Consider the following 27,367-nt stretch of genomic DNA (forward strand, 5'->3'; position numbering starts at 1 on the left):
AATCCTTCCACTTCTCCGATGCCAAGATTCAATGAACACAGACGTCTCACCGAGGGCCGTGACTCCAGTCTCTACCCCCGAGGTGCAGTCAGGCCTTCGAAAGCAGAAGCTCGCTGAGATCCCGAAGACATGACGGGACAAGAAATGTCTCCATGGAACAAGTCTTGCTTTCATGGCAACCGCGAAGCCTGGGTCCGAGGGAGGCCGCAGACCCGAGCGCACGCTTTCCTTCCCGGGGCGGGGCCGGGAGAGGGTCCCAAGGGGGGGGGGGTTGTCCCAAGTGGGGAGGTGTTGCAAGAGGGAGTGGGGAGGGGGTTTTCCAGGAGGGGGTGCGGCCAGAGGCAGCTCCGCGCCCCGCGCCGCTCAGCCCGGGAGGCGGGTCTGCACCGGCGCGCCCCGGCCCTCCCTCGCACCCTCGCGGCCCGCAAGCGGCCACCGCCTGGCCCTCGGGGTTGGGGGTGCAGCTGCGGAGCGCAGGCGCCGGGGCTGTAACTCTCCCTCGGAAAATTAAGGCAACGAAGCGCCGACCTCAGGGGAGAACCAGGCCGCTGTGGGCCGTTACCTCAGACCCAAGAACTTCCCGGGCCCGGCCGGGCTCTTACACAGGCTAAGGGTTCTTCGCGCCTCGTAAAAGTGGTCTCGGCTGAGGCTGCCACGAGAGAGCGCTCCCAAAAGGGGCCGGCGTCGACTGCGCTCGAAGCGCGGCTCCAGAGCTCACTCAGTCCCCGCCCGAGCTTTGGCTTTTGCCGCGCGCCCGCCAGGCGTTCTGCGCGCGCGCAGCTGTCCTCCCTGCGCCCTTTCTCGGCCGACCGGGCATTCTGCGCATGCGCAAATGCTCTTCCTGGCCTCGTCCAGTTGGCGCGCTCTCCGAGGCTGGCCACGATGTGCGCGTGCGCGGTGCGGCGACACCGCCCAAAGGTTGGGCGGAGCCGAGGCTGGGCGTGACCCATGGCTCCACCCGCCGGAACGCAGGCTCTTGGCGCCTTTTTGTCACTCTGCAGCCTGTTCGTTATTGTTCAGTAATCGTGCACGCAGTCCGTGCCGTGGTCCGGTCGGGAGCTGTCTACCGCGGAGTTCCTACTACGTGTGGAACATCGTGCAGGCACTTTCTGTACTCTCTCTCCTCTGATCCTGTCCGTGGTGTTGTAAAGCAGTTATTAATATCCTAATTTTAAAGAGGCCTGGGAATGGGAGCGACTTGTGGAGGTGCAAGGACGCGAACAGGGATCTCTGATTTCAAAGTCCAGCACCTTCTCTCCCACTTCCTGCTGATCAAATTCTGACCATGTTGTGAATTATTAAGCAATTTGGCCCCACATCACGGGAGGGGTAGGAGGGTTGGGTTTGCTGCGTTCCTGATCATGGATGGACCATGATCGCGGTCCCAGCTCATACCTATAGTCCTCCTGCATTCTTCTGCCTTCCTCTTCACCGCTCTTGCTGTTCCTCAGCTTAGAATGTCTCCCCCACCCCCACCTAAAAGCTCTACTCCACAAGCCCAGATAGTAAGCTCTTTGAAGGCTGACTTTTGTATATCTTTGGTACACAGGAAACTAAGCACCTTCTATTGGGTAGTACACATAAGTTCCTGGAAAAAGCAAGGCAGGAAAAGAAAGAAAAAGAGTGGATGGAGGGCGGATGAAAGAGGAAAATTGGTCTCAGGAGGGCACCTGCTCCATCTTAAGAAGGCATCTGCTATGCAGTGTCCCAGTAAGGGGGGCTTGTGGGAAGTGTGACCTGGTAATGCCAGATATGATTTTCACAGGAAATTTCTCAATTAAAAAAAGTTGGCAACTGATTGAAAAACTTGAGTATACTGTGGACTGAAACTAACACATTTGTGACTCTGACCTTCCTTGGCACAGAGTAAAAGTTGACCAAGCTAGTCAGACTTGAGTCCCAGGCCAGCACAGCCTTCTGGCATCTGTTGTGCACATATCCCTTGCACAATCCATGCTTGGGGACCAAGAGAAAGACCCTTTTTTGAGCAGGGGCAGGGCATGGGGTCCATGCAGAGTAAAGGAATCAGGATTCTGGTGAGGCTGGAGAAAACTGTTCTGTGCCTGTTCTGTTTACTTGTAATCTACCTACCTCGATATTATTTGTAGCTAAGATTATAGTAGGCAAGGTTATGAGTCTTAAATGGCCACTTGTGTGATGTACGTAATTTCCTACGGAGGATGGCAGCTGGTCGGGTGTGATGGACAGGGGAAATAACCAATGGACACAAATACACTTTAGTTTTCAACCAGACTGGAGGGAAATAGGCAGAAACACAGGGATTCTAACCAAAAGTCTTATTACAACCCCAAATGACCAAACATCCAACTTCCTGTCATCAACAATTACAGTGTATCAAGTGAAATAAAAGGGACACACAAAAACTTTGAATGAGTAAGACTGAATGGTCTGCCAGGGGACAGACACAAGCACACACTGCTGTTGAGGCAGCATGACAGCAGCACCTGGAGAACCCGAGGTGGCCTCCCAGCCCAGGTGGTCCACGTTATTTCTTTCCAGTTTGAGGAGGGCACCAATCCCATGGTTGGGTACCATCTTTTGTGATGAGGCCAGGCTCCTTTCACTGGGGCTCTGGCTGAGGGTCCATAATGGGATGGAGCTAAAGGGAGGAATTCTTATCTGAGATAATAGGAGACCCTTGGGCCAGAAAAGGGGCAGAGCCAACACCTAAGCAGTAATGTTAAGTGCCAAAATTCCAGGAGGAACTTAGAGCAAGTCTGTGTTATCGGAGAAGGCGAGAAGGCGGGCTGTGATAAGCATTTCTATTAAGAGGGTGGATTCAGGAATTCTGTGCCGGTTAGATAAAGGGATAACAAATATTTACTCAATCAACAAATACTTATTTGAATAACTATAAGCACTTTTCTAGCCCTTTGGCAATACATTAGTGAAGAAGACAAAATTAACCGTCGTATGGAGATGACCCTGAGATCAAACTATATGGGAGGATTGTAGCTTGCTATCATGAGCCAGCCAGGAGGGCTGTATGACCCACTGACCTTGCCTAAAGAGCTAGAGGGACACAGACACTGGGACACTGGTCGCTGCGGACAAGACAATGGGAAGGGAGCCACTTGTGGGCCTGAGGACTGCCTTGTCCCTTGGGATTCTTCTTTACCTGAAACTGGTATTACATTATTACTATTTATTATTTTTTAATTTTTAAAAAAGATTTTATTTATTCATTTGAGACAGAGATAGACAGGAAGTTTGAGCAGGGGGGGAGAGGCAGAGGGAGAGGAAGAAGCAGACTCCCTGGCAGATAGATGGCAAGGCCCAGAGATTATGACTGGAGCCAAAAGCAGATACAACCATCTGAGCCACCCAGGCACCCCAAAACTAGTATTACATTTTTTTTAATTACATGTAGTACAATTTACTGTTGTTGGTGTATATGCCTATGATCTTTTTTAAGGTTTTATTTATTTATTTGACAGAGAGAGAGACACAGCTAGAGAGGGAACACAAGCAGGGGAGCGGGAGAGGGAGAATCAGGCTTCCTATTGAGCAGGAAGCCCAATGTGGAACTCAATCCCAGGACCCTGGGATCCTGACCTGAGCTGAAGGCAGTCGCTTAACCCAGGGCCCCAAGTCTGTGATTTTTTTAACATATGCATAGATTCAAGGATAGATCAGAATAGAGAACGGTTTTGTCACTCCAAAATCTACCGCAGGTTACCCCTTTGTAGTCAAACCCCCCCTTCTACCCCAACCCCTGACAAGCTGTTCTCCGCTCCTGGTTTTGCCTTTTCCTGGTTTTGTCATGTACATGGATTCTCCAATAGGTAGCCTTTCTGTATTGGGCTCTTCCTCACTCTTTCTCTGAGTGATACATTCAGATTTATGAATGTTGTATATCTCAGTAGCTCATTCCTTTTTATTGCCAAGATATATCCAATTGTATGGATATCCCACCACTTTTTTATTATTTGCCTATTGATGGACATTTGGGTTGTTTTCCATTTTTGGCAATTTCGAATAGAGCTTCTATAAGGATCGAAATCCCAGTTGTCATATGAACTTAAAAGGCTTCATATTTCTCAAATAGATACCGAGAATGGGGGTCACTGGGTTGTACGGCAAGTGTATGTTTGACTTTGTAAGAAACCACCAAACTGGGACGCCTGGGTGGCTCAGTTGGTTGGACGACTGCCTTCGGCTCGGGTCATGATCCTGGAGTCCCGGGATCGAGTCCCGCATTGGGCTCCCCGCTCCACGGGGAGTCTGTTTCTCTCTCTGACCTTCTCCTCGTTCATGCTCTCTCTCACTGTCTCTCTCTCAAATAAGATAAAATCTTAAAAAGAAAAAAAGAAACTACCAAACTGTTTTCCAGAGCGGCTGTACTGGTTTGCATTCCCATCTGCAGAGTATGAGAGTTTTGGTTGCCATGTGTCCTTGTCCATTTTCTGTTTTAATTTTTTTTTTTTTTGGCCATTCTTATAGATGTTAATGGTATCTAGTTGTAGATCTAATTTGCATTTCCTCATGACTAATGATGTTGAGCATCTTTTGATATATTCTTGGGATTCTTGAGAATTAATAAACTCATACCGCAACTCATAAACCGACCCACAGTGCTAGAGAGACTTCTGTGGATTCACACATGGCCTTGCAGACTGGAACATTTTAGCAGCAATGCTCGGCACATGATAATTGGAGTCAGAGCACATAGGCTGGATCTGTCCAGCCAGCAAGCAGGTGGCAAGAGGCTCCTGGTGGCTGAGCACGGTCTCCTCTGTTCCAGGCTTTAGGGAGAGGAAAACATTTTGTGCCTTTGCCTTCAGGATGTGCCCCTTGTCAGACTCTACATCGTTCCTGCCATGGTTTTTCCCCTGGATCTCCTATTTAACATCTTCTTTTCTTTGCTAAATGACTGTTTATTGCAATGCACACTGCATGCCAGGCACTGCGCTAGGCTCTAGGGTCACAAAGTTGAAGAAGATTTCTACTCCCAGTAGGTTCTCATTCTAATGGGGATTAACATAAAGCAGCTTTTTACTTTTTAAAAATATATATTTTATTTACTTATTTGTGAGCTCACAAGCAGGGGAGAGCAGCAGGCAGAAGGAGAAGCAGACTCCCTGCTGAGCCAGGAGCCCAACATGGGACTCAATCCCAGGACCTTGAGATCATGACCTGAACCAAAGGCAGATGCTTAACTGACTGACCCACCCAGGAACCCCCCCTAGAGGATGATTCTTAACCAGCTAGGAGTCGAGAGGGCTCCCTGGAAGAGGAAAGACCTAAAAGGATTCCTGAAGGATGTGTGGCTACTGGGCTAAGAGACACAAAGAGGGCATTCCAGGCAGAGGGACAAAAGACCCAGAGATAAAAAATAGCATGCTGTGTGTGCACTTCTGTGAGAAGCTCAGTTTTACTTGGATCTAAGGATAGAGGTGTGGAATGGCAGAAGATGGAGTTAATGAAGGAGATGGGGCTGGATCATGGAGAAGCTTGTGCTGAGGCACGTGAATGTATCTCCAAAGCTATAAGGTGTTTCTAAAAGCTAGGTTTTGGGGGGCACCTGGGTGGCTCAGATGGTTAAGCATTTGCCTTCGGCTTAGGCCATGTCTCAGGCCTCTGAGATCTCAGATCTCAGGTCCTGCTCATTGGGGAGCCTGCTTCCCCCTCTCCCTCTGCCCCTCCCCTCCCCTCCAGTCCCTTCTGTGCATGCTCTCTCTCTTTCAAGTGAATAAATAAAAATCTTTAAAATCAATCAATAAATAAAAGCTAGGTTTTGGTGGGCTCAGTGGGCTATGCATCCAACTCTGGATTTCCGCTCAGGTCAGGATCTCGGTCTTGAGATGAAGGCCTGTATGGGGCTCTATGTGTAGAGCTGTTTAAGATTCTCTCTCTCCCTCTTCCTCTGCCCCCATCCCACCTGCTTATGTGCACTAGCTCTCCCTCATAAATAAATAAATAAATAAACAATTTTTAAAAATAAAAGTTAGATGTTGGTTTTAGAAGTGCCTTCCTTTTCTACTCTGTTAATTCTAACTCATCCTTCAAGGCCCATCTCAAAGTCCTCCTCTTCTGGGAAGTCCTCTCCGATCGCTCTAGCCAGAATGATCGACTCCTTCCTGCGGCTCTTTGCCCTGCTTTGCACTTTCTAGTCAGTCTGCCTGGAGGGTGGGAGCTATCATTTGTCCCACTTTGGGCTCCTCATGACACTCGACGCTGCATCAACTCATAGAAGGTGCTAATAAATGTTTGACGAATGTGAATGAATACGTGAATGGAGGAAATTTTCGGGGCAGCCCAGCTCGAGAATCTGATCATACTAGTTCTCAAATTTGAGCATGTGTCAGAATCACCTAGAGGGCTTGTGGATTGTTGCAATTAGCCCCCCAAGTTTCTGATTCATGGGTCTGGAAGGTGGGGGGACCTGAAAATGTGCCTATCGAACATGCAAAGTTCCCAGGCAATCACGATGCTGCTGGTGAAGACCACACTCAGGGAACCCTCGATGTGGCTGTGGTTACAATCCACGTGCTTCTCATAGCCAAGCCGTGGGCCAGGCATTATCAAGGGGCCCTCATTGCTGCTTCTTATCGCAGCCATCTGACCACCTAACCCTTCGGGGGATCCCTTCCTGGAATTTCCTTAGTCTTGCGCCTGTTCCAGCCCTTGGACCTGGAGCTGGAGCTGGGCATTAGAGTGCCCTCTCCTGGTCCATTGCTTCCAGGGACTCCCTAAGGCTTCTCAGAGGAACCCTGGTCGTGTGGGTTCCCTAACAGGCTTCTCTCTGGCTGAGTAGTTCTGCCAGTGAGCCCCAGAGGACAGAACAAATCCTGGGTGTGACCTGTGAAGAATCCTGGGATATAAGACGGCTCTTTCTAATAGGGTCAGAAAGGGGTCTTGTCTCCTTTAAGAGCTGCTGCTTCCTGGGCCTCTGCAGCTCCCCATCTACCTCTCCCAGGGTGGGAAGGAGCCCGTTCATTAACAGCTCCACTTCCTGCAGCACCTGGGGCTCCCCCTCCCCTGAGTCCCTGCCACCTCCCTTTGGGCTTCCCAGGTCAATTACCAGAGCCGGGTGATAGTCTTCAGCCCTCAGCTGGGGGAGGCTGGAGGCTAGAGACTGGCCTGGTGAGGCCACAGGGAAAACTGGCACAGAGAGGCAGCCCTGGGCGTAGGACCAAGGGGGTTTCCTAAGGGAAACTACCATTTGATTGGCCAATTTTTTCTCCTTCTTTGTTTTGTTGGGTGTCTGGGTTCTCTCCAAGGCTGTGAAACCCTGTGAGTACCAAAGTGGGAGACTTATAGTGCTCAGGGATGCAACAGATTGGGAAGGGGCCTCAGAATCCTTCTGGGCTCCTCAGTGCCATCTGCCCCAGATGGAGTTGCAACTGGTGGGCTGTCTATCCGCAGGTCCATGGCCAACAGTGAACATGCCTTCACTGCCATCAAGCCTGATGGAGTCCAGTGCAGCCTCTTGGGAGAGATTATGAACATTTTGGACAAAAGGGATTCCTCCCCATTGCTATGAAATGAATCCAGGCTTCAGAAGACTTTCTCAAGGAACACTACATTGACCCGAAGGACTGTCCTTTCTTTGTGCCGGCCTGGTGAAGTACTTGCGATCAGGGCCTGTGGTTGCCATGGCCCACAAGGGGCTGAATGTGGTGAAGACAGACGAAGTGATGCTCTGGGAGACCAACCCTTCTTACTCCAAGCCTGGGACCATCCATGGGGATTTTTGCATCCAAGTTGTCAGGAACATTACCCATGACAGCGATTCCATATAGAGTGCAGAGAAGGAGACTGGTTTGTGATTTTGGCCTGAAGAGCTGGTAGATTAGAAGAGCTGTGCTCAGAACCGGATCCACGAGTGACGAGAGAGCAGACCTCAGCGCTTCGCCCACTCTGTTTCCTCTCCCTCTCGTGGTCAGGGGGCCAGGCTTTAGCAGATCCAGTTAGTTTTGAGAACTTCCTTATAATCTGGAGGGGAATAGGGAGTGCTCCCTGTTCAGCATTATGTGCTACCATCAGATTAGAATGTTTCATTCCTCCCACCACCACCCCGAAAAGAGAATCGTTCTGGGCTCAGCTTAGATCTTGGAGGCCTTTGTGAATTTAGTGGGGAGAGTTGGTTTCTGCTGGTGGTATCAGCCATAGGACAGAAGCAAGGACAGAGGACATAGGACATAGGACAGAACCCCAGCAAGGAAGTGAGAGAGACTCTGGAGAGACCCCTTTAGAAGGCTGATCCTTGGAAAGGCTTTGTGTTTGGACCTAGCTGGGAGTGTTTAGAAGTTCAAGTGTGACGGCGCCTGGGTGGCTCAGTGGGTTAAAGCCTCTGCTTTCGGCTCAGGTCATGATCCCAGGGTCCTGGGATCGAGCCCCACATCGGGCTCTCTGCTCAGCAGGGAGCCTGCCTCCTCCTCTCTCTGTTTCTCTGCCTACTTGTAATCTCTGTCTGTCAAATAAATAAATAAAATCTAAAAAAAAAAAAAAGAAGTTCAAGTGTGCCAAGAATCCTCCAAAGAACATGATCTAGACACTGGTGCCAGGCCTAGCCCAGGGAATCACATTGCCGGGGGGCACTCTGCATTTGTACCAAGGATTCCAAGTGGCTTTTGTCTAAATTAAAAAATATATGTATATTTATATATATAATGAAAATCTTCAAACGTATAGAAAAGTTGTACAGCTATCTCCCCAGACCATCATTCTGATTTAATTCTACTTGCTTCATCACATACCCGTCCATCTACCCGTCCTTCTTGCCATCCATCCATCCATGATTTTTTGAGAAATTCAAAGAAGTTCCAGACATCAGTATACTTCCCGTAGATCCTGCCGCATGCACTTCATTAAATAGAAATCATATTGACTTATGAGGTTTTTTTTAAGATTTTTATTTATTTATTTGACAGGCAGAGATCACAAGTAGGCAGAGAGGCAGGCAGAGAGAGAGGAGGAAGCAGGCTCCCTGCGGGTCAGAGAGCCCGACGTGGGGCTCGATCCCAGGACCCTAAGACAATGACCTGAGCTGAAGGCAGAGGCTTTAACCCACTGAGCCACCCAGGCGCCCCAAGTTTTTTCTTCTGAGATAAAATTTACGTGAATGAAACGCCTAAATCATAAGTGTACATTTGCTGCGTCTTAACAAATGCATACACCTATGTAACCCAATCCCTATCAAGATATGGACATTACTTGGGGCACCTGGGTGGCTCAGTGGGTTAAAGCCTCTGCCCTCAGCTCAGGTCATGATCCCAGGGTCCTGGGATCAAGCCCCGCATCGGGCTCTCTGCTGGGCGGGGATCCTGCTTCCTCCTCTCTCTATGCCTGCTTCTCTGCCTACTTGTGATCTCTGTCAAATAAATAAATAAAATCTTTAAAAAAAAAAAGATATGGACCATTACCAACACACCAGAAAGTTCCCTCGTGCCCCTCCCCAGGCAATCCCTGCCCTCATTTCTACCACCACTACCACCCCCAGAGGTTACCACTATCCTAATTTTTATCCATCGTAGATTGTTTGCTTGTTTTAGAACTTTATATAAATGAAAGCATAGAGTGTATACTATTTGTGTAAGGCTTCTTCCACTCAGCATAATGTTTGTGAAATTTATCCATATTGGTGCATTTTGTTCCTTTTGACCACTGGGTAATATTCTATTGTATAAATGTATTATGGTTTATTTATCCATTTTTCCAAGTGATGAGCATAACTATTACAGTGATTGTATTAGTAGAGTTGTTAATAATATAGGAAATGCCTATGCTATTCTTTTTTTTTTTTAATGCCTATGCTATTCTATTAAGAAAAAAATTTCAGGGGCGCCTGGGTGGCCCAGTGGGTTAAAGCCTCTGCCTTTGGCTCAGGTCAGGATCCCAGGGTCCTGAGATGGAGGCCCGCATTGGGCTCTCTGCTCAGCAGGGAGCCTTCTTCCCTTCCTCTCTCTGCCTGCCTCTCTGCCTACTTGTGATGTCTGTCAAATAAATAAGTAAATAAATAAATAAATAAATCTATCTTTAAAAAAAAAGAAAACAATTTCAGGATACAAAATTTATATACAATAGGATCTTAACTGTGTGAAGAAAATAATTCATAAGAAATATGTTAAAATATCAACAGTGAGCTTTGCTCTGCTCTAAAAGCTTTTTATATTAATAAATTTTATTTTGTTTATTTTTTTAAAGATTTTATTTGTTTATTTGACAGACAGAGATCACAAGTAAGCAGAGAGGCAGGCAGAGAGAGAGGGGAAGCAGGCTCCCTGAGCAGAGAGCCCGATATGGGGCTCGATCCCAGGATGCTGGGATCATGACCTGAGCTGAAGGCAGAGGCTTTAACCCACTGAGCCACCTGGGTGCCCTTTATTTTGTGTACTTTTATAAATAATTATAGATTCACAAGAAATTGCAAAGGCAGCCCAAAGAGGTCTTATATGTTTCATCCATTGTCCTCAACGATTACATCTTACCTGACCTTGTACAATATTAAAACCAGAGAAGTGTCATTGCTACAAAGTGCGTGTATAGTTCAGAATCATTTTATCAGGTGTGTGAATTCATGTAACGAGCACATGCAAGGTAAGGAATTGTTCCATCACTTCAAAGATGCAACCCTTTATAACCATAGCCATCTCCTCCCCAACCATCCCTAACCCTTTGCAACTACTAGTCTGTGTTCCATCTCTGTAATTTCTTCATTTTGTGAATGTTCCATAAGTGAGATCATGCAGTGTGTGGTCTTTTGAGATTTGGCCCTTTTCATTCAGCATAATGCCTTGAGATCCATCAAAGTTGTTAAGTGTATCTGTAGTTCATTCCTTTTTATTGCTGAGTAATATTCAATGGTATGGATACCCCCCCACACACATACATACACACTTTTCAAAGTTCCTACTGAGCATGAAATATTTTAATCCTTAGGAAAAAAGAAAAGTTCTGATGGGGGGTGGGTAATGGATAGAGAAGAAGTTCATGCCTTTAAGGGAATGTTGTGTTGAATTAAATAAGAGAATTTTAGCTTTGGGATGCCCTTGGCAGTCACCTAGGTTAAGTTTTTCATTTTGCAGGAGTTTTCCTTGCAATATCCTGACAAGCAGTTGTGCAGCCTCTGTGTAGATATTCCTAGTAACGGGAACTCACTATCAAATACAGCATTAGATTGATAACAAAATATACCTTTCTTTTTTTTTAAATTTTATTTATTTGACAGAGAGAGACACAGTGAGAGAGGGAACACAAGCAGGGGGCGTGGGAGAGGGGCGAAGCAGGCTTCCTGCCAAACAGGGAGGCCAGTGTGGGTCTCCATCCCAGGACCCGGGGATCATGACCTGAGCCGAAGGCAGATGCTTAATGACTGAGCCACCCAGGCGCTCCAGGTAGAACCTGGGCTTGACTGAGAGAAGATATCTGTCGTTGGTTATCTTTGCCCTACCTAGGGTCTCTTCCCTGTCTCCCCTAACCAGGTAAACACAAGCCCAAGACAGTAAACAAAGCCTGCAGAGTCTGAGCAAGCCATTGAATATGCTAGATCTAGGAATGACCTCTCCAGGGAGATTTCAGTATTCACTGGTGTAGAAAAACAATAGGCTGCAGACCTTTCAAAATGGAATGAAATTCTGCATGAGCGCACACAGAGATACCCACAGTCCCCTAGCAATAGTCCTCTTTCTGCATTGTAGGATGCCCCCCAAAAGGCACTGAACCACTAATCCAAGAGGAAAGGTCTCAGGTTCTCTCCTGCTTCCAGTCCTTTATAGCTGACCCAAGATCAATTTCTTCCCCTTCAGCTTTCCTTGAGAGCAGATTCTGATCTGTCCATGGTTCTGATTGTTGATGGATTTCACTGGACAGCCATGTGTGGGTCCTTTCACTCATTCCTTCCCGATAACTAACATTTATTGAGCACTTACTATGTGCCAGAGACTGTGATATCCTCCTTACATTTAGCCTCTTTTTACTGAAGTCTATCAGATGTAATGAAGAGCACAGATGATAAACGTACAGCTTAACAAAGTTCCATACAGTGAATCCATTTCATACATCTAACCAAAACAAAGATCAAGAAATAGAACATTATCATCACCCAAGAAGGCCTTTCATCTCCCCTTCCAGGTGCTACCCTCCAATTGTAACCACTGCCTTGACTTTTTTTTTTAAATTTATTTGACAGGCAGAGATCACAAGTAGGCAGACAGGCAGGCAGAGAGAGAGGAAGGGAAGCAGGCTCCCTGCTGAGCAGAGAGCCCGATGCGGGGCTCGATCCCAGGACCCTGAGATCATGACCTGAGCCGAAGGCAGAGGCTTAAACCACTGAGCCACCCAGGCGCCCCTGCCTTGACTTTTGATAGCATAGATTACTTTGTTCCTACTTCTATACTTTATTTATATAACTAGATCATACAAACTGTCTTCTCTTTTGTGTCTGGCTTCTATAGCCCAACATTACTTTTGTGAAGTTTATTCATATTGTTCTAGATAGTTGTAGTTTATTTACCCTTGTTGCCATGTAGCATTACTTTGTGTAAAACATTCCACAATTTAGGGTCGCCTGAGTGGCTCGGTCATTAAGCGGCTGCCTTCAGCTCAGGTCATGATCCCAGAGTCCTGGGATTGAGCCCCACATCATGCTCCCTGCTCAGCACGAAGCCTGCTTCTCCCTTTGCCTGCCACTTCCCCTGCTTGTGTTCCCTCTCTCGCTGTGTCTCTCTCTGTCAAATAAATAAATAAAATCTTAAAAATAAAATTCCGCAATTTGTTCATTCTACTGCTGATGGGGCATTTGAGTTTTTTCAAGTTTTCTACCACTATGAATATCGCTGATAGAAACATTCTTGCTCATATCTTTAGATGAACAGATGTCTTTCCATAATATATAAGATATTACATATACATGGATATATGGATATGTATATACATACATATATACACATTGGGTGGAATGTGGCACATTTTTCAATTCCCATTTTTCAGATGAGAAACAGAGGCTTGAAGAAGTTGACCAAGGAAGTAGTGGGACATGAGCTGGGATATGAATCCTATCCTGTCTGGCACTGGAGCTCAAGTTCTCTAGCAATCATGCTTTACTGCCTTCCAATGCATGGGCCATTTAAAAGTATTCATGAGGGGCGCCTGGGTGGCTCAGTGGGTTAGGCCGCTGCCTTCGGCTCGGGTCGTGATCTCGGGGTCCTGGGATCGGGTCCCGCGTCGGGCTCTCTGCTCGGCAGGGAGCCTGCTTCCCTCTCTCTCTGCCTGCCTCTCTGTCTACTTGTGGTCTCTCTGTGTCAAATAAATAAATAAAATCTTTAGAAAAAAAAAATAAAAGTATTCATGATGCTGGGGCGCCTGGCTGTAGAGTATGCGACTCTTGATCTTGAGGATGTAGGTTCAAGCCCCATGTGAGGTGCAGAAATTACATAAAAATAAAACATTTTTTTAAAGATTTTATTTATTTATTTGACACAGAGAGAGAGAGAGGGAGAGATCACAAGTAGGCAGAGGGGCAGACAGAGAGTGAGAGGAAGCAGGCTCCCCGCCGAACAGAGAGACCCATGTGGAGCTGGATCCCAGGACCCTGAGATCATGACCTGAGCTGAAGGCAGAGGCCTAACCCACTGAGCCACCCAGATGCCCCAAAATAAAATCTTTAAAAAAGAAAAAAAGTACTCATGATGTGCCAGACTGGTTGCTGCTATTGAGGGAGATAAAAAGATAGGAAGGCACAGTCACACAAGAAAGACAATGATAGATGGGTGTGATAGGAATCTGAGGGAAAGGGGGTTAATTTTATCTTGGAAGATCACAGGAGGCTTCCTAGAGGAAAAAACATCTAAGGAGAAAAGGCAGGGGACAGATTTTGGGCATGCCAGGGTGATGAGGGAAGGAGTGCCAGCCTGAGACAGTCTGGGGGCAGAAGAAGAGGAAGTCCTCATAGAGTCACAGCTGCAAGGGTCCTCAGGGGTCACCTTGCCCAGTCCCCATTGTCCACGCATCCATTTTTACATTGCTGGCTTCCAAATTGATATACTCAGTCTTGACCATTACCCTGCTCTCTAAACTCTTTTCTATTTAGTTGGATGACAAACAGGCATCTCAAATTAAGATTGCCAAGACAGGGCTCCTGATTTTGTCCCCACACACTCTAAGCTGCTCCTCTTCCCATCTTTCTTGTTCTTTGAAACCACCAGACACCAACTATTCAGGCCTCCAACAGCATCATCATGCTTCCTTGCTCCGTTTCCCTACATCCAATCCATGAGCATCTCCCATCAGCGATATCTACAAAGCATACCCTGAATGTGATCTCTCATTACCACCTCCCCACTACCACCCTGGTCATGATTACCATCACCACTCATCTGGATGACTGCAACAGCCTCCTTCCTGCTTTCCCTGCATCCACTCTCCTTTGGAAGGCCACAAAGAGAAGCCTTCTTTGCCTCTTACAGGTTCTGGTGGTTCCAAATGTTGCTTGGTTTGGGGTTTCCTAACACCAGTCTCTACCTCTGTCTCCATGTGGGCTTCTCCTCTGCACCTTCTCTTCCAATTATTGGGGACCTCCTTTTATTGGCCATTAAATTTAGGGTCCACCTGGATAATCCACAATGATCTCATCTTAAGGTCCTTAATTACATCTGCAAAGATCCTTTTTCCAAATAAGGTCATATTCATAGGTTATGGATGGACACATCTTTTATGGATCCATCATTTGACTGAGTACAGAGGTGAATCTCAGAAGCTAAGAGAGTTTAAATTGAGTTTAAGCTTTAGTTCTCCAGTGAGTGATTATTTTTCAAATCACATTAGACTCTCGGCCTGCACATACTTACTATCTCAGCACTGTCCATGCATCCCCTCAAAGGTCATTCTGTGGAGGGACTGTCTGCGTTGTGTTTGCTGCAAGGCTAACTTGGGGCCATGAGTCTAGCCAGGGACCTTGCCACTACCCCAAACCCACCAGATCATTGCTGGGGGGTATAGCCACTGTGACTAAGGGCCAAAATAGTTTCCTTCTGAAAAATGATCTTCCCAAAGAGAGCTAGCTACCAGCTATGCTGGTAACAAAAGAAAAAAGACGGGATCCAAGAAAGGGCTGGTTTTGACCAAAGATGGGGTAGGTAAACATCCCCAGTGGTTCTCCCCTTCCTGGTTTTTATGCCCTTGTGTAATCCACTCCCCTCAAGCATGGGTTGAGGCTACAATACAGTAAAAGTGTCAGGATCATTTCTAAAATTTCCGTGGCTTCTGTATTGCTCACCTTTTCTCACTCTCTAGCTTTCTTTCTCCAAGGGAAGCCAGCTCCCATGTCGAGCTGCCCTGTGGGGAGGCCCACATGACAAGAAACGAATCGCTCCTGCCAACAGCCTACAAGAACCTGAGGTCCTTGGTCCAGCAGCCCTCAAGGAACTGAAACCTGCCAACAACCTTGTGAGGAGGCTTGGAAGTGGACTCTCTGAGGCCCGCAGACAGCCAAGGAGTGAGCTTGGAAGCTGATCTCCCCGCCCCAGGTGACATTCCCAGTGATGCAGCCTTGGCCAATACTTTGGAGCTCGTGGAAGACCCTGAGCCAGATGACCCACGCTGAGCCATGCCCAGATTCTTGCCCCCACAAAAACTGCGAGATGATAAGACATTTGTCAGTTAAGCCACGACGTTTTGGAGTAATTTGCAGAGCAGTGATAGATACATTCAGAAATAAATTCCAAGGATATATTCAACCATGTTGAAGCCTTATGCTATAACTAACTGTGTTTACAAATTTGAGGATTCACAGATATTAGCTCATATCCCTTCCCAAGAATCCTACAACATCTCCACCCACTCCTTTTCTTTTTCTATTTTTAAATAAACATAATATCAAACTATAGTGACAGTTACACATTCTATTTTTTTCTGCCTCATGTGTTGAGCGTTTCCCCATCTCATTTACTATTCTTCAAAGCATTCTTTTTTCCTCACATCTCTTCAGCGGCCCATTATAGGAATGCATCAAAGTTAATTTAGTCACTTCCCTCCCTCTTTTATGTTTTGAGCTTAAGGTAGGGTTTTAATGCCTTGACTCACATTGATGAGTATAGAAGGTAGAAGGCAGGATCATCTGTGTTTGATTAACACAGTGCTCCTGATATCCCATCAGGTCTGTGCCACTTCCTGGCTATGTGTCCTTGGGCTTGGTACTTAACACTCCCAGGCCTCAGTTTCCCCTTCTGAATAGTGGGAGTAATGCCCATACCTACCTCACAGAGTTATTAGAGGCCTATTAGAGGCATAACCTGGAGTTAACCCAGCACAGTATCTGACAAATTTTAGGGTATATGGACTCAAGCCAGGCCACAGTATCCTCGCACACACATACACCCTACTCCTTGTTGAGTCCTGGTGCATGGTGCATTATATGGACTCTCATTCCAGACTCTAGCCGACCCCCAATCAAAGGCACCTTGGCTTTCCTCCCACCAGCCTGCTCTCCGTGAACCTGGGCTGACCCCGGCTGCGGCACCATCCACAATCCTGCAACCATCACACTTTGTCTAGTTGTGTGGTCCTGGGCAAGTTCAGCCCGGCTCTGGGTCTCAGCTTCCTCCTCTGTGATATTCAGAGGGGGTTAAATGGGAAAGTGCACGAGGGATTGCCCACTTCTAAATAGAGTTTAGAGGAGGATTAGTCCCTCTTCTTTCAAAGGCCCTTCAGTTTCAACCATGCCGAGTACGACCATGGATTTAATGAATGGGCAAAGGCAAAAAGAATCGGAAAACACTTTAATTTATTTACCATAACATGTGTGCCGAGACTTGTGCTCAGTGTCCTGGAGTGTGTCAAATACCAGCATAGTGTCTGTTTACATGTGTGTGAAAATCTGGGGGAAGATTTGGGGTTTCTCATCTCTGGCCCATTACAGAGCTTGTCCTGAGTCTGAGTGAGAACCCCTCCCCATAACCCCATCCCAGCGATACTGCAGCTGAGTTCCTGCCTGGGAGAGGCAGGGAGCTATTGGGGAATAGCTTGGAGAGCTGACCTCGGAGAATCTTCCAGAGGTCTTGGTATGGCTATGGGTGCTCCTCCTGCAGAAATGCCTGGGGGGTTGAGGGGGACTGTTCCAGGCTTCTCCAGGCAACTCCAGACTACAGGTTCAGTTCCTTGACACTGAAAACACTGCTAGGGGAGAAAGAGTCCACTTCCAGGCCTTCTGGGCCCCTGCCTGGCCTCTCCCCATCCAGGCTTGGACTCTGGACTAGCCCCAGCTAGGGCGAGGTTTCAGGAACTGTCCGTGGCTCTGGGAATCGAAAACCAGAAGAAAAAGCTCCTCCCTGCTCCCAGCACGTAAACCTCCTCATACCAGCCCCCAGTTTCTAGGACTTTAGCTCCTAGGGTGCCCAGGTCAGGATCCCACCAGGAGAAGGAAGAGCAGATGGTGGTGTTTCAGGTCCCAAAAAAAGACTTTGTGACCTTGGGCATGTCACATGGCTTCTCTGGCCTCTGTCTCTTTATCTAAAAAGGTAGAGTGATCATCTGGATCTTTGCGGAATGACCATGAAGTTGAAATAAGATAATGGCTGTCACAGGGCCCGGTGGAGTGCTGGGCAACAGCGATGACGTTCTTTTCCTGGTGAAATGGTGGGCCAGCTGGTCAGCCAAGAAAGGCAACCTCCAATGGAAGACAAGGAGATGCCTGTGTGCTAAAGCTGCTACTTCAGCCCAAGGAAGGGGTTAGCTCAGCTCCCAGGGATGAGTTAGAAGTGGACTTGAGCAGAGGAGAGCAGGGGGAAGGCCAAGAGGGGGTGGGGGCTGGGATCCACACCCAGCCCGAGCTGATGTGCAGCTGAGAGCACCACAGGCTTGTGCTCCTTACCCTGCAGGCAGGCCAGCCCCAGAGCCACTGAGAGGTTGTCGCGGGAGGACCCCAGCTTCTCGCTGGTGGGGTGCTCCATCACAAGGGGTTGTAGAGGGCCGCATAGGGCTGGGGGGCTGGGCAGTAGGGTGTCGAGCTCAGAGGAAGGCCTTGGAAGGCCAGAGCCAAGGGGTGAGGCTGACTGGACAAGGCTGGGGGACAGCTGGGCAGGAGGTGCGGTAACTTTGGTAGAGCCGAGGGACAGAGAGGGCAGAGGGGACAGGGGGAGGCCAGGCGAACTGTGAAGCTGCAGATCTGGAGAGAGCCGGTGAGCCGAGGGAGAGGAGACTGGGGTCTGGAACAGGCCCAACGGCTGTTCATGGAACATGGGGTCCGGTGGCCGCTCCGTCTGGCCCCAGCCGCCAGGGGTCACTGGAGCCAAGCAGGTGGCAGAGTCCACGAGGCACATGCCTTCATGTGTGTGCAGGGTCCAGCTCCACCATGCCAGCTCGGCCTGCAGGGCCTGGATCTCCTTCCGCAGCACGTGGTTTTGCTTCTCCAGGGTCTCGTGCTGCTGGGGGCAGAAGCAGATGGGTGGGGCAGGGGATGTCAGCCAGCACGTGCCGTGTACCCTGCCCCCAGCATCCTGAACTTAGGGTGAAAGGTATACTGCCGTCCAAATGCCTGAGCGGGGGCCCCTTGGCTCCTCTCTGGCCGGCTCTCCCACAACCCCCCAGCCCATCTCTCCCATTCTGCTCCTACTGGGGCTCAGACTGGCCTGCACTCCAATCCCATCTCCAGTCCCCTGAGCCGACTGGTCTCTACCAGCTGGCCACCTCCAATCGTCTGAGAACTCCATCAGCCTCCTGACGGGGGCATCCCTGAAACCATCCTGTTCTCTTGGTCCAGAGGAACCATTTGGTAATTATGACATCAACTGCACGTCCAAGTTCAAGACCTTCAAAGGCTCCCATGCCTCCCTGTGCACCGTGGCCCCAGCTCACACCTCCAGCTGTATCTGTCTGACGTCTCCTGCTCCCCTGAACTTCCCGTCCCTCCGGTGGACTCTGCTTCTTCACATTACCTGTCTCCTCTGCCCGCAAACTCTGCCAGCACCTCCTCCCCTGGGCTAACCCTGACATGGCCTTCTCATGACAGCTTGGAGGTCATTCTGTCTTGCATACCTCTAGATGGCTTCATGCCCTTGTCAGACCTCCCTAGCACCCAGAACTGACTCACAGAGGCACTGTGGGAGGAACCCTGGGTGGTGTTTGCACCAGAACATTCTACTCGGCACTCCTGAACCAGCATCTGGTAGGTTCTGTTCTGCTGGACTCTGGGTCCTGCTTATCCACTGAGAGCAAGCAGTTTCTAAATGACCATTTATAGTGACAGCAATGAAAGAACTTTCTTTCCACAGCTCCAAAGGGTGAGTGACTTCCTCTGGTTCCCTCCCCTACATCACTGCTTTTGTGGACAATTTTTTATTTATCTTTTATTTATTTTCATTTATTTGAAAGAGAGAGAGCCTGCGTGTGCGGGGGGAGGGGGAGAGACAGAAGGTCAAGCCGACTCCTTGCGGAGCACAAGGCCCCAGCCAGGCTCCATGTGGGGCTCGATCTCATGACCCTCATGACCTGAGCCGAAACCAGGAACCCATGGAGCCACACAGGCGCCCTTTTTGCGGACAGTTTTTAAAAGGAGAAGCCACAAGGGTGTTTTACATAAAAAAGTTGCTGAGGGCATGAACACAAAATGCTAACATGCCTCAAAACCACCAGCAGCCCAACTCCCGGGCTGGTCTCTGCATGTGGAATGATATTTTTAAAACCTGGCATTAGGTCACCTCTGACCTAAATTCTCCAAAGGCTTCAATTCACCTCCAGAAACGGAGTCACTCGCTGGGTCCCTCCTACGTTCACTCGCCACCTCCGGGCCGCTCACGTGTTACCTCCTCAGGGAAGGCGTCCCCAGTTCCATCACCCTGCCCTCCCTGCTCCCTTGTCTCTTCCCTGCTGTACTTGGCCCCACAGTGCTCATCACCAGCTGACATCCCAAATCCTTCACGGATCATCTATTTTCTGTCTGGCTCCCCCATGAAAATATGAGCCCTAGAGAGTGTGGGGTAGGCTTTTGTCTGCTGTGTCCACAGCTGCATCGCCAATGCTGAGAACTGTACCTGCCACACGGGAGACACTCAATAGACCTTTCTAGAAGGAAGGAACACGTGAATGCATGAAGTCTCCCCCCTGCCAGGACGGTACCCCGGTTCTCACTCACACACGCTCATGCCAGCGCTGTTTCATCTGCCGGCAATGCCTTTTCCTACCCTCATCCGTTTGGAAAACTCCTATGCATCCTTTAAGACCAGCTCAGACTCATCCCCATGGACACCCCGATTCCGTGACCTGTGTTGCCCCACCCAGGTGCTCCTAGAGCGCTTTATTCTGACTCTATCATCTGCTCCACGGGGCACAACTGAGTTTCTTCTATTTGTGGGGCCCTGTTCCAGGGATGGGGAAAGAGCGGAGGACAAAATCGTTCCCTCCCTTCACGGTGCTTCCAGTCTGGTGAGGGAGACAAGCAACAGACCTCTAAAAACGTAAGTAAGAAAACTAGAGCAGAGTAACAGGTAGCAGCTGGGTCTGGAGATCCGGTGTTTTAGGAAAAGCCTTCTGAGGAGCTGACATTTAAACCAAACAGCCGGAAAGAGTGAGGATCCAGCCGGACTGTGGTCTGAGGCTAGAGGGAATGGTCTCTGCAGAATGGCTGGGTGTGCGTGGCCAGTGAAGGAACAGGGAGGACAGGGTGTGGGGTTAAGGGGAGAGACAGCATAGGGCCTTTGGCAGGGAGGGTCGTGAATTTCACTCAGCGCTCTAAGGACTAAGGTGTGAGCAGCTTTCCCAAGGGCCAGGTCCTGAGCCCAGCTCTGAACCCCCTTCCCTGGGATGAAACTGGTGATGTCCTTTCTCTCTGCACAGAGGAAGAAGAAAAGCTCCAAGGGTCAGGTTACCACCCAAGGTCAAGTTACCATCCAAGGTTAAGAGGCAAGGAAAATGGAGCCCCCTCCGCCCCCCCCCACCGCCCACTGGGGTCCTTTGCCTCTTCTAGTCTCCACAAGGGTCCTGACTGTGGGCAGGGGTTGTGGTCCCCATTTTTGGATGAGGACAGGGAAGCTCAGCGAAGGAGGTAATTTGTAGGTATGAGTGCCACGGGCTGGGGCTATAAAGCCAGTCCCTCTTCACCCTGAACCAGTTTCTCCTAGGGTGAGTGCTTGTCTCTTCTCCCTAGATCCGGGGCGCCTCAAGGGCAGGGCTGGGCCTCGGACACACCTTTGTGTCCCCAGAGGCCACCCTGAGTCTGGCACAGTTTGTACTCAGCACCTCTCTTCGGCTCAGGCGACCTGGAAACACACAACCATGGAGGGGGAGCTGCTCACAGGCAAGGAGATAGGGATGGAGAAGAGGCAGCCAGGCCAGGTAAGTGGAGTCAGGGTAGGGAAAGGAAGGCATCCCTGACCTGGTGCAGGGCGTCCGCCTTGTCCGTGTGCTTCTGCCGGCTGCGCTGGGCCGCTGCGCGGTTCTTCTGTTTCTTCTTCAGCCTCTGATGCTCCTCGGGGTCCTGCAGGGTGTGAGGCAGAGAGCTCAAGGGTTCTGGCAGCTGCCTGCACCCTCTGACCTGGCCATCTGTAAAGCCACACCCTCCCCGATCCAATTCCCCAAGGGTCTCCCGTCTCCTAGAGGACCCCCTCTGGCTTCCTGGGCACCCACACATGGCATCGCTCGCGTGGTACACCTTGTTGCAACACCTGCCTCACCCACACATCCTGCTTACAGCTCCCGATGGGGGAGGACAAGCGGAGAAGCCCAAAGCCTCAGTTCGAATGCAGACAGAACTGACTTCACGCCTACGATCTCCTTAGCAGCCATCTGGCTCTGGGCAAATCGTTACCTTCTCTGAGCCCCGCCACCTCATCTGTGCAAGAGCCATAAAGCAGGCGTGCGCCTCATCTGCAAGGTCAGGACCAGGGTCCGATTCGGCTCAGTGAGCCCATGCCCAGCCCAAGCCCGAAGCTCATATTCAGGGACTCAACAGACATTTATGGAGCACCTACTGTATGCTGGGCACTGAGCGAGGGAGACAGAACCGCAAATCAAGCAGGCAAAAATCCCTGCCCTCCAGTTGCTGACATTCTAGTGTGGCCGCAACCTGGAAGGAATGCATGAGTGGACCCGAAGCTCCCCAGCAGTGCCCCTCCCCTTCCCCTGGGCCCCACATTAGGGGGTCCTGGTCCATGAAACTTAGACAAGATATTTAACCCCAATGCCCAAAGTTTTGGAAGGTCAGGCAAGAGAGAATGTTGGAGCCCCACAGCCCAAATCCCCCTTCCCCTAGGTCACTCTGCAGGTGTGTTCTGAGCGTAGGGAGCTCAGATAAGACCCTGCCCTCCCTGGCTGAGGACTCCCTGATGCTCATTTCATGGTCACTAGGAGACCATTGCAGGTGCTGGGAGGGCCAAGAGACTGGAGCCTGGTGGGGGAAAAGACCTGTGCTTGACAGAAGGAAGTGGGCTTCTGGTACTTGGGTCCTAGGAGAGGAACAGGGCCTCCAAGGGAAGCCAAGCCAAAGAATTTGGGGAGGGAAGAGAATGCTCTCATAAGGGCAGTGGGGGGAGGGGTGGGCGAGGGGACAGCCATATTCAGAAGCCACATTCTAAACGGGATCCTGGCTCTGTCCTGTGAGAGCAAGAAAGCCCACATTTCAATCACCTGGGGAAACTGAAGCCCAGAGAGGGTTTATGTGGGTCCCACGGTCACACTGCCCATAAGTACAGAGCTGGGACTAGAAGCTCTGAACACGTTCCTCCCTGCCTAGGAACTGGGGACGCTTGGCCCTATTCCCCTTCTCATCCCCTGTCCCTGGTTCCCTGTACTCACCGTCCTGGTCAGCAGCCCATTGCCCCCACAGAGGTGCATGGCTTAGGCAGGGGGTAGGCAGAGGCTCAGTTCGGGTGTCCCTCTGCCACTGTGACCTCCCAGTGCCCTCTGGGGGCCCAAGGAAGTAGCAGCTCTTTAAATCCCTGGTGACCACTCCGCCCCCAGCAAACCAAGTTTCAGTTTCTTCTAAAGCCACCGGCTGCTCAGAATCCCTGGCTCGGGTTGGCTCACGTGGCTGGAATTTCCTAACACGAACTGGCCTTCCGGTTGGGTCCCTTTTCTGGAAGGAGAATGAGGGAGGGTGGCCAGAGGAGGGGAGACCAAAAGCCTGTTAGAGGGAGGGTGTTCTGGGGGAGGGAGAGCAGGCGGCCAGGCACAGAGCCAAGAGGGGAAGCCAATGGGTAGCCGAGGGCTCATGTGGGACATGGGAGGGCCTTTGGGCTCTGGAACTGCCAAGTGTCCAGGTTCGCAGCCCACCTCTGGCCCACTGGAACTGCGCGGCTTTGAGAAGGTGATTCACCCTCTCTGAGTCTTAGTTTCCTCATCTCTAACCAGTGTAGGGGGATGGTACAAATAGCTATTCACAGTTTCACGGAGGAACCAAGCAAGACAATACAACCACCCCCAAACCCTCTGAGACCAATGTTGAGGCAAGTGTGCAAAAATAAGCAATGGCCCTTAAGTAGGAGAACAGATGGATAAATTACTGTGTTTTCATTCAACAGACCACGCAGCAGGAGAGGGAGTGGTGTCTAGCGGTTAGGAGAACAGCTTCCAAGCTATGTGACTTGGGGACATAATTTCACCTTTCTGGGGCGCCTGGGTGGCTCAGTCAGTTAAGTGTCTGCCTTTGGCTCAGGTCATGATCTCGGGGTCCTGGGTCAAGCCCCACATCGGGCTCCCTGCCCAACATGGAGCCCGCTTCTCCTTCCCCCTCTGTCTGCTGCTCCCCCTGCTTGTGCTCTCTCGCTCTCTCTCGCTCTCTCAAACAAATAAATACAATCTTAAAAAAATAAGAATTTCACCTTTCTGCTCCTTTGCTTTCAAATCTATAAAGTGGGGATAAAAATAGTTCTGTTGGGAACGTGAAATGAGTTGAAGTGGGCAAGGCACCTGCCACTGTGCTTGGTACAGAGGAAGAGTTCAACAAGTATTTGCAGCCACAATCTGTCGCCGGTTCGGAGCTGCACTGAGCATCGCGTGCCTGCGAGTCCATCGTGTCCAGCTGGTTGAAAATCACAAGCTGCAGCAAGGTCCAAACAACACCAGCTCTGTAAGGTGTAATCATATGGGTACACAAATTTGTAATAAAAGTATAAAAATGTGGGGTGCCTGGGTGGCTCAGTGGGTTAAGCCTCTGCCTTCAGCTCAGGTCATGATCTCAGGGTCCTGGGATCGAGTCCCGCGTTGGGCTCTCTGCTCAGCAGGGAGCCTGCCTCCCCGCCCCCCTCTGTCTGCCTCTCTGCCTACTTGTGATCTCTCTCTCTCTCTGTCAAATAAATAAATAAAATCTTTTTTTTTAAAAAAAAGTATACAAATGTGCATGTGAGGGATGCCTGGGTGGCTCAGTGGTTTAAAGCCTCTGCCTTCAGCTCAGGTCATGATCCCGGGGTCCTGGGATTGAGCCCCGCATCCAGCTCCTTGCTCAGCGGGGAGCCTGCTTCTCTCTCTGCCTCTGCCTGCCACTCTGCCTGCTTGTGCTCTCTCTCTCTGTCAAATAAATAAATAAAAAATTTTTTAAATATTTTATTTATTTATTTATTTGACAGACAGAGATCACAAGTAGACAGAGAAGCAGGCTCCCCGCTGAGCAAGGAGCCAGATGCGAGGCTCAATCCCAGGACCCCGGGATCATGACCTGAGCTGAAGGCAGAGGCTTTAACCCACTGAGCCACCCAGGCACCCCAATAAATAAAATCTTTATTAAAAATGTGCATGTGAATGAGAAACATGAAATTCAGAATGTGAGCGCTAACACACAGGGATTTCAGTTGTGTCTGTGGTGTTTTGTGGCTTAAACCCTGATGATATTATTACCTACACATTGGGGTATACCTGGTTTCTTAGTTTTTTTTTTGTTGTTTTTGTCAGAGAGAGAGAGAGAGACAAGCAGACAGAGGGAATAGCAGGCTCCCCACTGAGCAAATAGCCCCATGCAAGTCTCCATCTCTGGACTCTGGGACCATGACCTGAGTTGAAGGCACGGGCTTAACTGACTGAGCCACCCAGGCATTCCTGATATATTTCCTAATAAAAACCTCTGTTAAAGACCTAGCAAGCCCTGAAGCCTCAGGCAAACGTCCATGGTTGTTCTCTCTCTAAGGGAGACCATGCATGGAAGGGACATCTGTCTGAGGGACAGAGGAGCCACTATTCCTGGTCGGAGAAGAGCATAGCAACATAGGTCCTGGGATCTGGTGACTAGAGCACCTGGGGACTGTGCCTGAGTCCTGAGGGTTCTAGCTAATGGTGTGGGATCATAGGAATGGTGAATAGCATAGATGTGACCTTCTGATAGGTAATGGTGTCCTGCAGTGCTGTGTCGAGGACTTCACAGCTGCCTCTGAGCTTCTTAGAAAAGAGCCCTGGGGGGCCTGGGGGGCTCAGTGGGTTAAAGCCTCTGCCTTCCGCTCAGGTCATGATCCCAGGATTCTAGGATTGAGCCCCGCATCAGGCTCTCTGCTCAGCAGGGAGCCTGCTTCCCCCCCTCCCCCGCCTCCTTCTCTACCTACTTGTGATCTCTGTCAAATAAATACATAAAAATCTTAAAAAAAAAAAAAGAGCCCTGTGAATGAGCGGCAGCATCTGCCATGCGGTGATTGATTAGTGATGTCTGTCGCAGGTGGGGCTGGCAGAGAGGATCTCGCGCTGCTCTGCCTAGAATCGGGCACCAAACCGGTCTGGGCTTTAGATTCAGACTCCACTCTGATACTTGGCACTCGAAGGTCGGTGACCTGCAGCGTCAGTGTTGTCATATGTACGCTGCAGATGACAATGAGATCATACCTAGTTTACAAAGTTGCTTTGAAGATGGAAAAGAATGAGCTGAGAAGAAAGCTCTTTGCATATTGCAAAGTGCTCTCCCACTAGAATCCATTCCCATTGGCAAGACTGGTGGGAACGCAGGATTAACGAAGCCTCCTAATTTTAAACACCCGGGTGGGTGGGATGGGCAATGACCGCTGGGCCTCCGTGCTTGAAAGGGGCCTGTGAGCAGAGGCTGAAGTGGGGCATCTCTGGCAGGGAGGCTGCCTTGATGTCTCTGGATGATTTTTATTCCTCAGAAACCAAGAGGGCCAGGTCATCGTGCCCAAGGCGGGCCCCTATGGGCTCAGTAAGCCAGTGCATGACCTCCAAAGGGAAGGATCTGGGGAAGACACACACATAATGTAACCAAGAAAAAATATCTGTGGGTCAGGGGGCAGTGGCTAGGGCCCCATTGTTCCCCAACTCAGCCCCAGCTCCAGACTCGGACCCCCAGTCTTTCCCTCTGCAGACCCTAGCCCTGGGTGTAAGGGAGACAGTCATTGAGTGTGCCTGTGGCCCCTCTCCAGAGGCCACAGCCCTGGAGGAAGTCTGAAGGATGCAGCGTTTATGGCTGGCCCTCCCTGAGGCGTGGCAGGGATGAGGGACACAGAATGGGTAATGTTTAACCATGAATGGCTGTGCGTGGCTTCCCTGGGACTGGCTGGGCAGGCTTCAGGGTCCCGCAGGGCAACTTCTCACTTAGAAGGGGAGGACACTAATGCCAGGAGAGGTCAGGTGGCCTGGGGGGAGGGGACAGAGCTGGAGGAAGGACACGCCTCTCTCCTCGGAGCCCTGAGTCCTCCTCGACAGCCAGGTTGGAAGGGCCTGATCCTCTAGGTCAAAGCCGGCAGCCCCCACAGGGGGGGGGCTTGGAGGCCTCCCCAGACTAGAGCTACAGAGTGAGACCTTGGGCAATGGGTCTTTCCTGTCTTACTCTCTGAAGTATCCCCAGGGCCTCAGACACTGCCTCCACATAGGGGGTGTTCAACAGATGAATAAACAAACGAGTCCCGCCGACAGCTTGTCAGAAACCCCAGAAGCTTCTGGACGAGTAAAGAAGCTTCTGCCTTACTCATTCCCATAGGACCTGCCTTGGGTTCCTGGGGGTCTCTCCTTAACCAGCCTCCTCATTTTACCAGTGAGGAAACAGAGGCACAGGGAGGATAGAGTCCCCCAGCTGGTTTGAGAGACGCCCTGCCCAGTTCCTTCCCACACCTTACAGGCTTGGAGGGATGCTGGGGATCTCCAGTTATCCAGGAATGAGGAGCCTCTGGCTAGGTCTCCCCCGCCATGTGCACCCCTCACTTGAGGCCTGGTCTTCTCTGCAGAGCAGAGAAAAAGGCCAAGTGGTTGCAGATGGAGCCGAGACTGGCTATCAACCTCCCACTTGCAACTGTGGATGGGCCTGCCTGGGAGTGAAGCCTCGGCCACATCGGTTCACACTCGGCCCAGGACAGGAGCCACACACCCAGCACATCAGCTGGCAGGGAAGGGTGGGGAGTCCACGGCAACAGAGGGCACTTCCTTCTGGGGAGATCAGAGGTCTTCCAAAGAAGAAACTCTTCAGCAGGGACATCGAAGGACAGGCAGGTTC

The 27,367-nt window shown here is 50.1% G+C and overlaps 1 protein-coding gene and 1 pseudogene across 2 annotated transcripts; one reads left to right on the forward strand and one right to left on the reverse strand.

The window, feature by feature from the left end:
• Positions 1–7,393: 7,393 nt before the first annotated feature.
• Positions 7,394–7,853, forward strand: LOC116880372 (annotated as a pseudogene).
• Positions 7,854–16,727: 8,874 nt separating this feature from the next.
• On the reverse strand, positions 16,728–22,902 carry BATF2 (basic leucine zipper ATF-like transcription factor 2). Of its 2 annotated transcripts, none has more exons than XM_032879417.1 (3): positions 22,747–22,902; positions 21,329–21,430; positions 16,728–18,380 (listed from the first exon to the last, which is right to left on the reverse strand). In XM_032879417.1, exons 1-3 carry the CDS (start codon positions 22,783–22,785, stop codon positions 17,712–17,714), a joined length of 810 nt encoding a protein of 269 aa, XP_032735308.1. In that variant the 5' UTR covers positions 22,786–22,902; the 3' UTR covers positions 16,728–17,711. The 2 variants fall into 2 exon arrangements, with proteins under 2 accessions (XP_032735308.1, XP_032735307.1); XM_032879416.1 differs by having other exon boundaries at positions 16,728–18,383.
• Between the last annotated feature and the right edge of the window lie 4,465 nt (positions 22,903–27,367).

Source organism: Lontra canadensis, unplaced genomic scaffold, assembly GCF_010015895.1.
Source record: "Lontra canadensis isolate GAN:19392208 unplaced genomic scaffold, GSC_riverotter_1.0 scaffold66, whole genome shotgun sequence".
Taxonomy (NCBI): domain Eukaryota; kingdom Metazoa; phylum Chordata; class Mammalia; order Carnivora; family Mustelidae; genus Lontra; species Lontra canadensis.